This window comes from Lactuca virosa, chromosome 6, assembly GCF_052849685.1.
Source record: "Lactuca virosa cultivar CGN04683 chromosome 6, Lactuca_virosa_CGN04683_v6, whole genome shotgun sequence".
NCBI lineage: Eukaryota > Viridiplantae > Streptophyta > Magnoliopsida > Asterales > Asteraceae > Lactuca > Lactuca virosa.
This window is the reverse complement of record NC_136431.1, coordinates 103,787,415-103,800,117: the sequence shown is the minus strand read 5'-3', so window position 1 is coordinate 103,800,117 and position 12,703 is coordinate 103,787,415. Positions and strand designations below refer to the sequence as shown.

Here is a 12,703-nt window from a genome sequence, read left to right as displayed (position 1 = left end):
TGACTTTTTGAGTGCCGACTTTTTTCAAAAGATTTTTTTTAAATATATTTCTATTAGCTTTAAAGGAAAAAGCCAACTTTTCCTTGTATGTAAAAAAAATATTTTTACAAGATGTTTTCCATTAACTAAACATCTTTGGCATTTTTTTAACTTTTTGAAAAAGTTAAAAACCAAAATTTGTTTTAAAAGGAATGCCAAACACGCTGACTACACAGAAAAATGATGAGCTTCAGTCGGTGATGGTGATTTGTGATATCAGGTAAAAGAGAAACCAGCAATAAAAAGCCCCAATTCCAGCCAACTATTGACGATATTAATCTCGGTAACCTCTTTCTCAAACATTATTATTTTCTTGTAAACTTACTCCGTTTTCCGAATTTCATGAAGTTTAACCTGTGTACATTGGTTACTTGACGCTATGTGAGACTTACTTTGATTTTCTCTTCATATTTTATTTTCAATTGTATAATTCTTATAGATTCTCATCGTTTCCCATAATATTCAGTTAGCTATAAATGAATGAATCCAAACTAGTTTTGTTTTCTTGATGTTTCTCTTAGATTTGAAGATCAGAACCAATAATCGAGAACGATGATTCTTATTTGTGCTGTCTCAGTCTCCTAGAGCATTTCTTACGTTATAAAAAAGTAAGACGTCTCACTCGCCCTTTAGGCCCACCAGCCCACCATCGTCCATTAGAATTGTCCCTCTTTTACAATATTGAGTCAGCATTGCATTCCTTTTACGTTATTGAGTCAATCAGTGCATTCTTTAATTTCTACATCATACCTTCTTCACTTGCCATGGAATTTCCATATTCTAAAATGATAATATTATAATTAAATTTTCTTTTGGTTTTAATTTTATGAACTATTTGAATGTGAAACTAAAAAAAAAAAAAACAGTTACAGATATTGTTAATAATAAAATTACTTTACTTTTTGTTAACAAGTAAAAAATGACTATTGTAATGGTTGAGTTGTCAGAGTTTTTTTTTTGGCTCTTGAGTCTGGTATGAATGTGAGATGGTTGTAGGAGAGATGGAGAGCCGTGAATGTAAGACAACCTGATCATATGAACATGTAAATCTTGTGTTCTTTATTTCTTCCATATCAGTTAAATGTGTGTGTGTGTGTTTGTCAATCATAATCATAAACATTAATCTACATAAACTATAAATATACAAAAGAGGTTTCGAAAAATAAATTTATTAGGTTTAAATGAAATATTTTCTTCTCATATTGTATTTTTCACTATATATGGTTATTTTGATGTGCTTGATTTTGTATAATGAAAATGACTTAAAGAGGGATGAAAATTGATGATGGTTGCAAAGTGCTATATTTAATAAGTATATAAAAGTAAAAATAATAAAAAAAAAAAAAACTGAAACTTCACTCATTAAACTAAAGGTGGGTATCTAGATTGAGCCCGGACGGGATTGTCGGTCAAACAGAAACATCTGGCTCACTGGCTGGACCGACAGTCGCCAAGTCGCAAGCGGTTCGAAAGAACCATTACATAGTCATTATATTCTTAATTAGACCCAAATTGCCATATCCCTATTTCATGGATTGTTACTCAATTTGACTCCTTGTCATCATTTTGTTTTTTTAGAATTATATAACATAATTTGAATGACCAAAAAATATCACAAGATTGGAAAAGATATTTGTATTAAATAAATATTGCCAAGACTTGTAAGTCTTTGAACGTCTACTGTGGACAAATTAAAATTTCATGGAAAGTAAGTGTTATATGCCCCACACAAATAGGCCACCATCCACTTTAATAATCCATTTTCACAGTTATCACTATATAAACCTTCATAGGGGCAACTTCGTACATACATCAACAAAAACAAAAATCTGTATTTACATGATGCATTCTTGTGTTTTTATAATTTTCTCACTTCTCTTGTTACACATTGAGAATACAACTGCCAACCAGTTGGTAGCACCGGAAGAAAGAGGAGGAGGAGATGATAATGGTGTTATCACAAACAAGTGTGTGGATAAGGAGAGACATGCTCTCCTTCAATTCAAAGCAAACCTTCATGACCCTTATGGAAGTCTCTCTAGGTGGAGAGATGATAAAGATGACTGCTGTCAATGGAGAGGAGTCTGGTGCGACAGCCAAACAGGTCATCATGTCACAGGGCTTGATATTCCCTCCGCTGGTCTTGTAGGTGAGATTAGCCATTCATTGGTTAACTTAACCTACTTGAATCATCTTGACCTTTCTTATAACTCTTTTCATGGAACCATTCCCACCTTCGTTGGTTCTTTGACTCGATTAACGTACCTTGACCTTTCAAATAACTCTTTTTATGGAACCATTCCTCAAGAGTTCGGAAACCTCACCAACTTGCAATACCTTTACCTTATAGATGTTGGCATATGTAGAGTGGAAAACATAGAGTGGTTGTCTCATCTCTCTCACTTGGAGGAACTTGAAATGGATGGGATTTCCCTTGCCAAAGCAAACCAATGGGTAAATGAGATTTCGAGTCTCCCAAAACTATCATTGTTAACTTTAGCGGGATGTGAGCTTTCACAGGTCATGTATCCAAACTCTTCATTTCTCAACTCTTCTTCATCTATTTCTTTCCTGGATGTCCAAAACAACAATCTCAACTCATCCATGCATGGTTGGTTGTTCCCATTAACCAGCAATAAGCTTCGTGTTCTTGATCTCTCTGGAAACATGTTAGATGGGATACCCAAATATCTTGGTAACCTCTGTAGTTTGGCATTTTTAAATCTGAATGACAACTCTGCAGTTGTCAATTTCCCAGACTTTCTAAACAACTTGTCTGGATGCACATCGCTTGCATTAGTAGGGTTGCATGCTTCTCATAGCCAATTTACAGGGTCATTGCCTGATGACATCCACAACTTTTCATCCCTATCAAAACTGTGCCTATCAGATAATCACATGAATGGAACCATGACCGAAAAATTGTGGGAACTACCCAGCCTTGAAAAGATTGATCTTTCTCAAAATCATCTTAGTGGTGCCATCTCTAAAAACATTGGAAAGTCCAAGGCTACTTTTATAAATCTTTCAAAAAACCCACTCCAAGGAGTTCCTTCAACAGATCATATGTCAAACCTTTCTTATGTAGAGCAGCTTGATCTGAGCTCTTGCAAGCTAGGGCCTCACTTCCCCAAATGGATTCAAAAACTGGAAAATCTTACCCGTCTTGACATTTCCAACACTAGTATTTCAGACACAGTTCCTCCAGAATTTTGGAGCATGCAATTAATCTATTTGAATCTCTCTTCCAACAACATCAGTGGGGAAGTACCAGATTTATCATCAAGTTTTTCCGGCACTGAAATGATAGATTTGAGTTCCAACAGCTTTAATGGTCCGATACCACATCTTCCTTCCAGTTTGGCAGCGATAAATCTTTCCAGAAACAAATTCTCTGGAGGAATCTCCTTCTTATGCCAAATTGTCAATGGGCTTTTACAAGTTCTTGACCTCTCCCATAACTTTCTAAGCGGACAGCTTCCAGATTGTTTGTGGCATTTCAATCATCTGAAAATTCTTAATCTAGGACACAACAGTCTATCTGGAAGGCTTCCTCCCTCTATTGGATCTTTGATAGAACTTGAGGTGTTGTATTTATACAAGAACAACTTCTCTGGACAATTGCCTTTGTCTCTAAAGAATTGCACGAAGTTAAACTTCTTGGATTTGGGGGCAAACAGATTTTTTGGTAATGTGCCTGCTTGGATTGGGGAAAACTTATCGGGGTTGTATGCTCTTATCCTAACATCAAACAACTTCTTTGGAACCATCCCTTTACAAGTATGTCAATTACCGAATCTTCAAATTTTAGACTTATCAAGGAACAATCTTCATGGAAGCATCCCCTCATGTTTGAATAATCTTACAAGAATGGCTCAAGAAGGATTCTTACTGCCACCAAACGTGCATCCCTATACAAGTCGATGGTATCCACATCCCGCTAAAGATGAGCCATATGAAGAGTATGTTGACCATGCGATGATCGAGTGGCAAGGAGATGAGCGTGAATTCACCCGTAATCTAGGATTGTTGAAGAGCATTGACCTGTCAAGCAACAATTTAACAGGACATATCCCACATGAACTCACCAATCTTCATGAACTTCTTGCCCTGAACTTGTCAAAGAACGCTCTACTTGGAGAGATTCCACAGCAAGTTGGTGAGATGAAAAATCTTTTGACTTTGGATTTATCAAGAAACAAATTTTCAGGGCGGATACCATCTAGCATTTCTAAGATGAGTTTCTTGAATGACCTAGACGTGTCATTTAATAACTTGGCAGGGAGAATCCCATCTAGCACACAACTTCAGTCCTTTCCACGTTCAAGATACGTAGGAAACGGAAGACTATGTGGACCTCCACTTAGCAAGAAATGTCCTGGAGATGAAGAATCACAAGCACCATCAGTCGTTGGTAAAAGTGAGGGTGATGAAGTTTGGGGATGGTTCTATATTGGTGGGGGGACTGGTTTTGTTACTGGATTTTGGATAGCATGTGGGGCTCTACTTCTCAACCGTCGTGGGAGGCATGCATTTTTTCGCTTTTATGATAACTTCAAAGACTGGGTTTATGTGAAGGTGGTGGTGTTCATTGCAAAATTGCGGAGGATTGCACATATGTAGTTGTCTATATTTACTTCTTCTTTCCTCTTTTATATGTTTTATAAACCTATTAGTGTTCTTAGTTGGGACTAGGGGTATAGTAATGTAAGACCATGTTTCACTTATATTTGGCAGGGTTTTTTAAGTCTCATTTAATTTATCAATAAAATTACCACCAACACCATGGGTGGCAATTTCCCGTTGTGTGGAATGAGACATTTTGAAAAGTTCATTATTTCAGTATCTACTTATTATTTTATTAATTTATTTTATCTTTTAACCAATTCTCAATGTAAGTTATTTGCAAAATTAGCACTTGAAAGATGATCAATCCTTATATACTTGTCACTATCAGGCGTCTTTTTATAGGTTATTTGCAACAAAATTGGAGAAGTTCCTTTGACACATTATGTAGTCTAATTAAGGATAAGATGCAATCTATGAGCTCTAAATTTGGGGGTTTCAACTGAGATTTCTTTTTGCACAAACTTCAATCTACAATAACCCGACTCTAAATTAGATTTATACAAACACAGTTCAAAAATTGAGTTATAACGTGTTCGTAATGCCCTCTGTTTGTACTATCTTACAAAAACACGTTTTCAATTATAGTAGGCTGTCTTAGTCCTATTGTAACACCGTAAAAATTAAAACAATTTTTCACTTTTGAAAAACACATTTTTAATTAAACCATTCATTCTCAAAATGTCATAACATCAAGTTTTCAAATCACAAATGTCTCCCAAGATCAAAATACATCCAATCCCATATGTGTGTACGAATCAAGCCGGCGCCTTCCCGCGGTCATCACTGGTACCTGAAACACATAACACTGAACACTGTAAGCATAAGCTTAGTGAGTTTCCCCAAAATACCACACTAATCACATAATAGCCACTCGAGGCTGTAACTCTGTTGACCCTCTGGTCAATGTGTCTCAGTGGGGCCCTCCAGCCCCAACTCTCTGTGGGCCCTCTGGCCCTAACTCTAGGGACCCAAAAGTCCCAACTCTGTAACTCTGAATCATGCATGTCAGATATCACAACAAATCACAATACATAATAACATGCAATCACACTAGCATATAACTCTATAATACTCTGTCTCTTAACTCTATTACCACACTAGGTAAATTATAGTGAGAAGACTCACCTCGGGTATCTCGGTAAATATCTGTCTCGGAATAAATGTGATCTAGCCTCCGCCTAATCACACAAAGTAATACACCCATAAATACAACTGAACTCAACCCTAAAGGTCAACAAGGTCATCGGTCAACTTTGACCGGACTCGGCGAGTGCACTAGGGCGACTCAGTGAGTCTATACGTGTCCACTGACTCCCTTGGATCCTCTCTTGACACGTCGAGTACTTCCCTAACTCGACGAGTTCCACCTGGCATGAATCGCGGGGCCACCACGACTCAACTCGCCGAGTCTCAAGAACAACTCGGCGAGTTCCGGCTTGACTCAGCCCCCCTTGACTCTCCCTGACTCACTGAGTCGACCCCTCAACTCGGCAAGACCACTCGCTGAGTGGTTCCGGGTAAACTTCATGCTACTCGTCGAGTCTGTTCTTCATACTCGGCGAGTCCATGCCATGCATAAACTCAAACTCACTTCTGAGGTCAGATATGTTCCATACAATCATAGATCTGGCCTCCCCAGGCATGATAATCACGTAAAGTCCAAACCTTGGTGCTCAAACAACAACTATTTGCTCATAAATGATGTTTTAGCCCCATATCTCATAACTCTAGGCCAATACTCTCATGAACCCTCATAAAGCTTAAGGAATAAAGCTTCTCTGGACCTCTATGGATCTTATCTCAAGCCTCATCACAAATAGGGACGAAATGGACATCAAATCTAAACAACAAAGGGGTCAAGAAACCCTAAACCCCCATGTTCATCATAACAACAGAAAAGGGAGCCAAAATATACCTCCAAGATGATGCTCTGAGCTCCAAAATCGAAGGATGTCCACCTCCCTTGCCTTCTCTTAGCTAGAATCTCATTTGCCTTGCCAAACAAAGCTTCAAAGGTCAACAATGGCCTCTTCTCTCTCCCAAACGCTCAAATCTCTTTAGGGTTTCTCTCTAGGGGTTGGTGGCCGCAAATGACGGCCATAAGCCCCTTTAAATAGGTCCCAAACCCTGGAAATTAGGGTTTCATTAAACAGCGTGGACTCGCCGAGTCCACTTTTGGACTTGCCGAGTCCAGACGCGAACCCGCGCCTAAAACCGCGATCCTACTCGGCGAGTTTGGACTCCAACTCGCCGAGTCTCCTCACAAATCACCAAAAATACAAGAATAAATAATACCTGGGAATCCGGGGTGTTACACCTATTTATCGATTTGGATCAACTGCAATAGTCATTAGCATAGATACTGTGTGTGACTTCTATTTTCTGATTATGAATAAATCAGAAAATCAACTCCTATTTTCTTTTTTCTAGTTTTGCAGATTTTTAAAGATATTGTATGTGATTCTTGATGTTGTAGCCTTGGCTGCAACTTTCAGTTCAAAAGTTAATAAATTTATGTCGTACATGCAATCTTATTTCTTTGAGTACAACCGATTGATTGACAAATCATGCTGTAATATATTGTTTGATACTATGCAATTCATAGACTAATGGAGTTATGTTATTATTTCGTTGAAGCCTTTCTTTATTGAAAATTATGTTATCCGTTGTCTTTTAATCTCAGTTGATGAATATTGATCAGGTGCTCTGCTAGGCATATGTGAGGCATGTATACTTCAACATACCAATGAAATCAGGTTCCTTGGTTTCTCCTTAATTAAAATTTGTTTTATTTGCATTTATATATAAAAAAGTTAACATGTTACCTGCTTGATTAAGAACTGGGCTTTATATGCCTATTAGTTGCAATGCAGAAAACAAGGCCCTGTTAGAGTTTCATATGGAATTATTATTATAACCTACATCATAGTTGTTCGGTTATACTATTCAATTTAACCGGGCTATAGAGTCCATTTTGTAGTAGTATTTAGATTATAAATTAAAAACACCACACCCATTATTGAAAATTAAAATTAACTAGTATTTAGTCGTAGCGGTGAACACCTTTAAAAAACCAAACACAATTGTATAAAAAGAAGTTTAAATCCAAACAATTATTTATGGAGGAAACGGGAAAAAAACGTCCGAAAATGTATTTTGTTTGGTACAACAGCACAAATGATAATTAATAAAAAAAACTAAAAAAAATAAATAAGGGACTAAAAACACAATTTTAAAATATAATAAGAGACTAAAAACGTAATTTATAAAATACTAAAAATTTAACTTTAAAATTATGAGGATAAAAACTGTTAGATTAAAATATTTAAGGGTAAAAAATGTAAATATGAGATTCTATTATGTCCAAAATTAAAATCTCACTTTCTATGTATACTATGTTTTTGAATTTTATATTTTATACTTTGATTCTTGTAATATAACATGCTTTTAATTTTTTTTACTCTGGAAAAAGTTATGCTAATGAATAGTAACTTCTCACAAATATATATATATATATATATATATATATATAGAGAGAGAGAGAGAGAGAGAGTTAAGTTCAAATGTTTTCACTATGTATTGTGTGCATGTATGATTAATTCTGGACCAATCATTTTAGTTATTTTAAGAAAGTAATTAATGCATATTAAATGCTGAAGATGTAGTTAATATCCATTATATCTTCAACATGTAATATGCATTAATTATTTATTTAAAATAACTAAAATCATTGGTCCAGAATCAATCATACATGCACACAATATATAGTGAAAACAAAATAACCTAACCCTATATAGAGTTATATATATAGGGTTAGGTTCATGTGAGACGGTCTAATTTTGTGAGACCGTAAGACGCATTTTTTTATTTATTTTTTATTTTTTTTAGTTAATTCAAGTTCCGAAAATAATATTTAAAAAAAGAATTTTTGGATTTTTTCATTTATTTTGCATTTTAAAATTATTTTTTAGAATATGTACAGTGTAATATTCTATTAGAATATTTTACGTAATTTACAAAAAAAAATGGAATTTTTTTTTATTATTTTTTATTTTTTTTTAGTTAATTCAAGTTCCGAAAATAATATTTAAAAAAAGAATTTTTAGATTTTTCCAGTTATTTTGCATTTTAAAATTATTTTTTAGAATATGTCAGTGTAATATTCTATTAGAATATTTCACGTATTTTACAAAAAAACGGGATTTTTTTTTATTTTTTTTAGTTAATTCAAGTTCCGAAAATAATATTTAAAAAAAAAAGAATTTTTGGATTTTTCCATTTATTTTGCATTTTAAAATTATTTTTAGATTTGGTTTCACGGTCTCACAAAATTAGAATGGTCTCAAATGAACTTGAACCTTTATATATATATATATATATATATATATATATATATATATATATATATATATATATATGTGTGTGTGTGTGTGTGTGTGTGTGTGTGTGTGTGTGTGGGGGGGGGGGGATTGTGTTTAAAGGATGTAAATTAAAAAAACGAATGACAGGACAAAATAAAAAAACAGAACAATCAAACAACTGAACCGTTTAGAAAAACAACCAGTTTGGTGTTTGGAAAAATAAAACAAAAAGATATGTTTGGAAAAATAAAACAAAAGAATTACCACGTTAAAGCACAATATTAAAACGTTAGTTTAGCGTTACTTCAGTAGAATTCTTTTGTAAAATAAAAGAACTACGTAACTAATTTCTATACTACACATCAAAATCCCGATCACTATAAGAAAAATCTTGAATTGCTACGGAAAGTTGCTATGGAATCAAAATCCGTAGCTATTTTATTACGGAACATGTTACGGAATGGCTTGTCGTAGCTATTTTTCTATGGAAATAGTTACGAAATTGTATTTCGTAGCTAAATCATAAATAGCTACATAAAGTTGTTACAGAATCAAAATCCGTAGTTATATTACTATGGAATATGTTACACAATGGTTGGCCATATTTAATTTGCTATGGAAATGGCTACGGAATTACATTGTGTCGCTAAACCTTGAATAGTTGTTACGGACTCGAAATCCGTAATTATTTTACTACAAAGTATGATATGTAATTTTTGGTTGTAGTTAATTCGTTACAAAACTTGCTATGAAATTAATATTCTTAGCTATTTGGCTAAAGAATTGGCTACGATATCCAAATCCATAGTTAGGGGGCCATGAAATTGAAACCCGTAGTTATTTTGTTACGAAAATTTTCCACACAATCAAATTATATAGCTAGTTTACTATAGAACTTGTTAAGAAATTATTGAGGGCAGTTATTTGTGTATACGGTTGGTTTTCGAATTTGCAAAATTGTTACGGAATTAAAATCCGTAGCTATTTAGCTACGATGTATTCCGTAGTTAAGTAGCTACGAAGTATGTCTCCGTAGCAAAATATAGAAAATTATTTTAAAGAGAAACTACTAATATTATATATAAAAAAAGATATCGTGGTAATTTAAAAAGGTTATGATACAAAATAATCTCGGATAGCAAACTAGTAATTTTGATTAAACATATAAGTTATTTCAGTTAATATAGTAAGTATATGGGACGATTTAGCTATATACAGTATTACTTTACATAAGTGAAAACTATATATATTTTATTATAATTTATACATTTTAAGAAAAGATTAAATACATCTCATTATATTTTTTACATGATGCAGTTTCCCCAAATCATCGCTCATAGCCTCATACGCTCATTACGTCAATACAGATACCCCCTTCCCCTGTTCCCCCTTTTCCCTCTTTCAGATATATTTCCCTCTTTCAGATATATTTGGAAGCAAAACAAGGCGATCTCGGATGAAAAGGATCATCCTATTAGCGCAGGGGCAGAGTTGATCCATCAGATCCAGTCTAGTAATCGTTCTATTCTCTCCTACCTCAAGCTATAACGGTACTCTTTCTCTCTCTCTCTCTCTCTCTCTCTCTCTCTCTCTCTCTCTCTCACACACACACACACACACATTACTTCAATTGTAGTCCAGTAAGTTAATTGAGTTGGGTTTATACATCAGATTCATGTTAAAATTGTTAGATAATCATTTTTTATTCAATGCACACTGAATAAGAGTTAAATGTTGCATATATAAGTTGTCGTTATAACGCTATAATATGTAATTTCTTCGGCGATGTTATAGTATAATATGTTTAATAAATCTTGCATGTTGTTAAGAGGGTATTTTGGGAATTATGATGTAGGTTAGCCATAGTTAAGCATAGAACTCAAAGATTTTTACTAGTTGGTATACCATCATCAGGTCAGCAATACAACTGCTACTGGTAAATATCTTCCGAGATTTGGCATTCTATTTTGGTTGGATGAAACGTCACTGGGTCTCATATAAATGAAAGAAGAGTACGGGGTGAAGAGGACAGAATCAATGATTCCGAAGACAGTGAGCCTTTCAAAGAATTATTCGATTCCGGTTCTGAGAACGAATCACCCGATTTAGAATGTCACGTAAATGTTTCCAATTTATCAACAAATAACCAAAAAATAATGGATTTAACCTCGGAAGTCGATTCGGTTTGTGAAATTACCACCTCTGGCATCAATAATACCAATTCCAAGAAGTTTCTGTTCCAACTGTGTCTCCTGAACTTTCAGATCTTCTTGAGAAAGCTCTTGAGCTTAAATTTGGTGCAACATCAGCGAAAAAATACGGGTTTGATGCTTTAGAAACGAAATCTAAAAATAATAATGAAGAAGAGAAGGAACGGTGAGTGAAAAAACGTATCTTTCAGAAGTTGAAAGAAGAAAGCTGATGAAAGGTCAAACACATAGTGAAGGTGAAGATGGTGGTAAGTAAAAAAAGAAGTGAAAAAGAGAAAGGAAATTATAAATCATCCACAGAAAGAGAAAGATGTTCAAAATGGAAATGTGTACTTTTTTTGATTTTGAAATATGTATTTTTTTTTTATTTATTGGATATTTCTTTTAGTTTATATAAAAATACTTTGTTACTTTCAGTATTATATTATTTGTATTTTTATAGATTGATATAGAAAGTCGACTTGAATAACCGAATTTACTGAATAATGATATGGAAAAATTGCTACGGAATTGGCAACGATTAAATTGCTACGGAATTCGTTACGGAAAAATTGCTATGGAATTAGCTACAAAAATATTGCTACGGAATTGGTTACGGAAAAATTGCTATGAAATTTGCTACAGAAACATTGCTATAGAATTTGTTACGGAATTTGCTACAAAAACATTGTTACGGAATTTGCTACGAAACTCAATTTGCAACGAAATAGATACTGTAGAAATTGTCATAGCAAAACCGCTACGAAATTATAATTTTGTAGCTAAACATTTTGCTACGAGGAAAAAAACAACGAAATCACGTGAAAATTTTAGTAGCAAATTCCGTAGTTATTCAGCTTTAGCTACGAAATTTTAACTTTTTGCTATGGAATTTATCCGTAGCTAAATTGAAATTTTCTTGTAGTGGATGTTTTTGCTTATTTTTAAATCTTACAATAGAAAATTAAAAGAAGTTCGTATATACCATTACCAATTTGTATCAACCAAACTTGTTGGTAGCAAAATAAATTGGTACCAAGTATACTTATACGGTACCGGTAGCAATTTTTTTATACCAATTATAGTTGGTACGGTACACGGTTTAAAGAAAAATGAATTGGTACCGCACCAATTTCACCTCTACTAGAAACAACACCAAGCTATTAACTATCATCGGGACCGACCCAACAGGGGTACATGTAGGGCGACGTCCCCGAGCCTTGTAACGGCTTGGGGCCCCAAAATTAACTCTTTTTGATGAGTTATTCCACTCACACCTATAGTTTGCAAATTGGTGGAGTACGGTAGGGGCAGAGGGAATTTCCGGTGGAGCGGTGAAATGCGTAGAGATCGGAAAGAACACCAACTGCGAAAGCTTTCATAACGTTAAAAGATGGATATAGGATTTTCAAAAAAAAGTTAATCAATGATAAAAAAAATAAAAAAAGTTGTTGGTTTTAGTTGTAGTGTTCTAATATTTTTTGT

The 12,703-nt window shown here is 34.3% G+C and overlaps 1 protein-coding gene and 1 long non-coding RNA gene across 3 annotated transcripts; both read left to right on the top strand.

Annotated features, from left to right (window-relative positions):
- Positions 1–247: 247 nt before the first annotated feature.
- On the top strand, positions 248–11,563 carry LOC145120968 (uncharacterized). Of its 2 annotated transcripts, none has more exons than XR_013714440.1 (4): positions 248–322; positions 7,370–7,424; positions 10,347–10,579; positions 10,944–11,563. It is a non-coding gene; the product is annotated as an uncharacterized LOC145120968 (long non-coding RNA). The 2 variants fall into 2 exon arrangements; XR_013714441.1 differs by having other exon boundaries at positions 10,885–11,563.
- On the top strand, positions 1,855–4,924 carry LOC145122814 (receptor-like protein EIX2). The gene has a single exon (XM_079058384.1). It carries the CDS (start codon positions 1,879–1,881, stop codon positions 4,660–4,662), a length of 2,784 nt encoding a protein of 927 aa, XP_078914510.1. The 5' UTR covers positions 1,855–1,878; the 3' UTR covers positions 4,663–4,924.
- Positions 11,564–12,703: the final 1,140 nt, after the last annotated feature.

Coding starts and splice junctions, on each gene's coding strand:
- LOC145122814 (XM_079058384.1), top strand. CDS start 1,879: ATGATGCATTCTTGTGTTTTTATAATTTTCTCACTTCTCTTGTTACAC.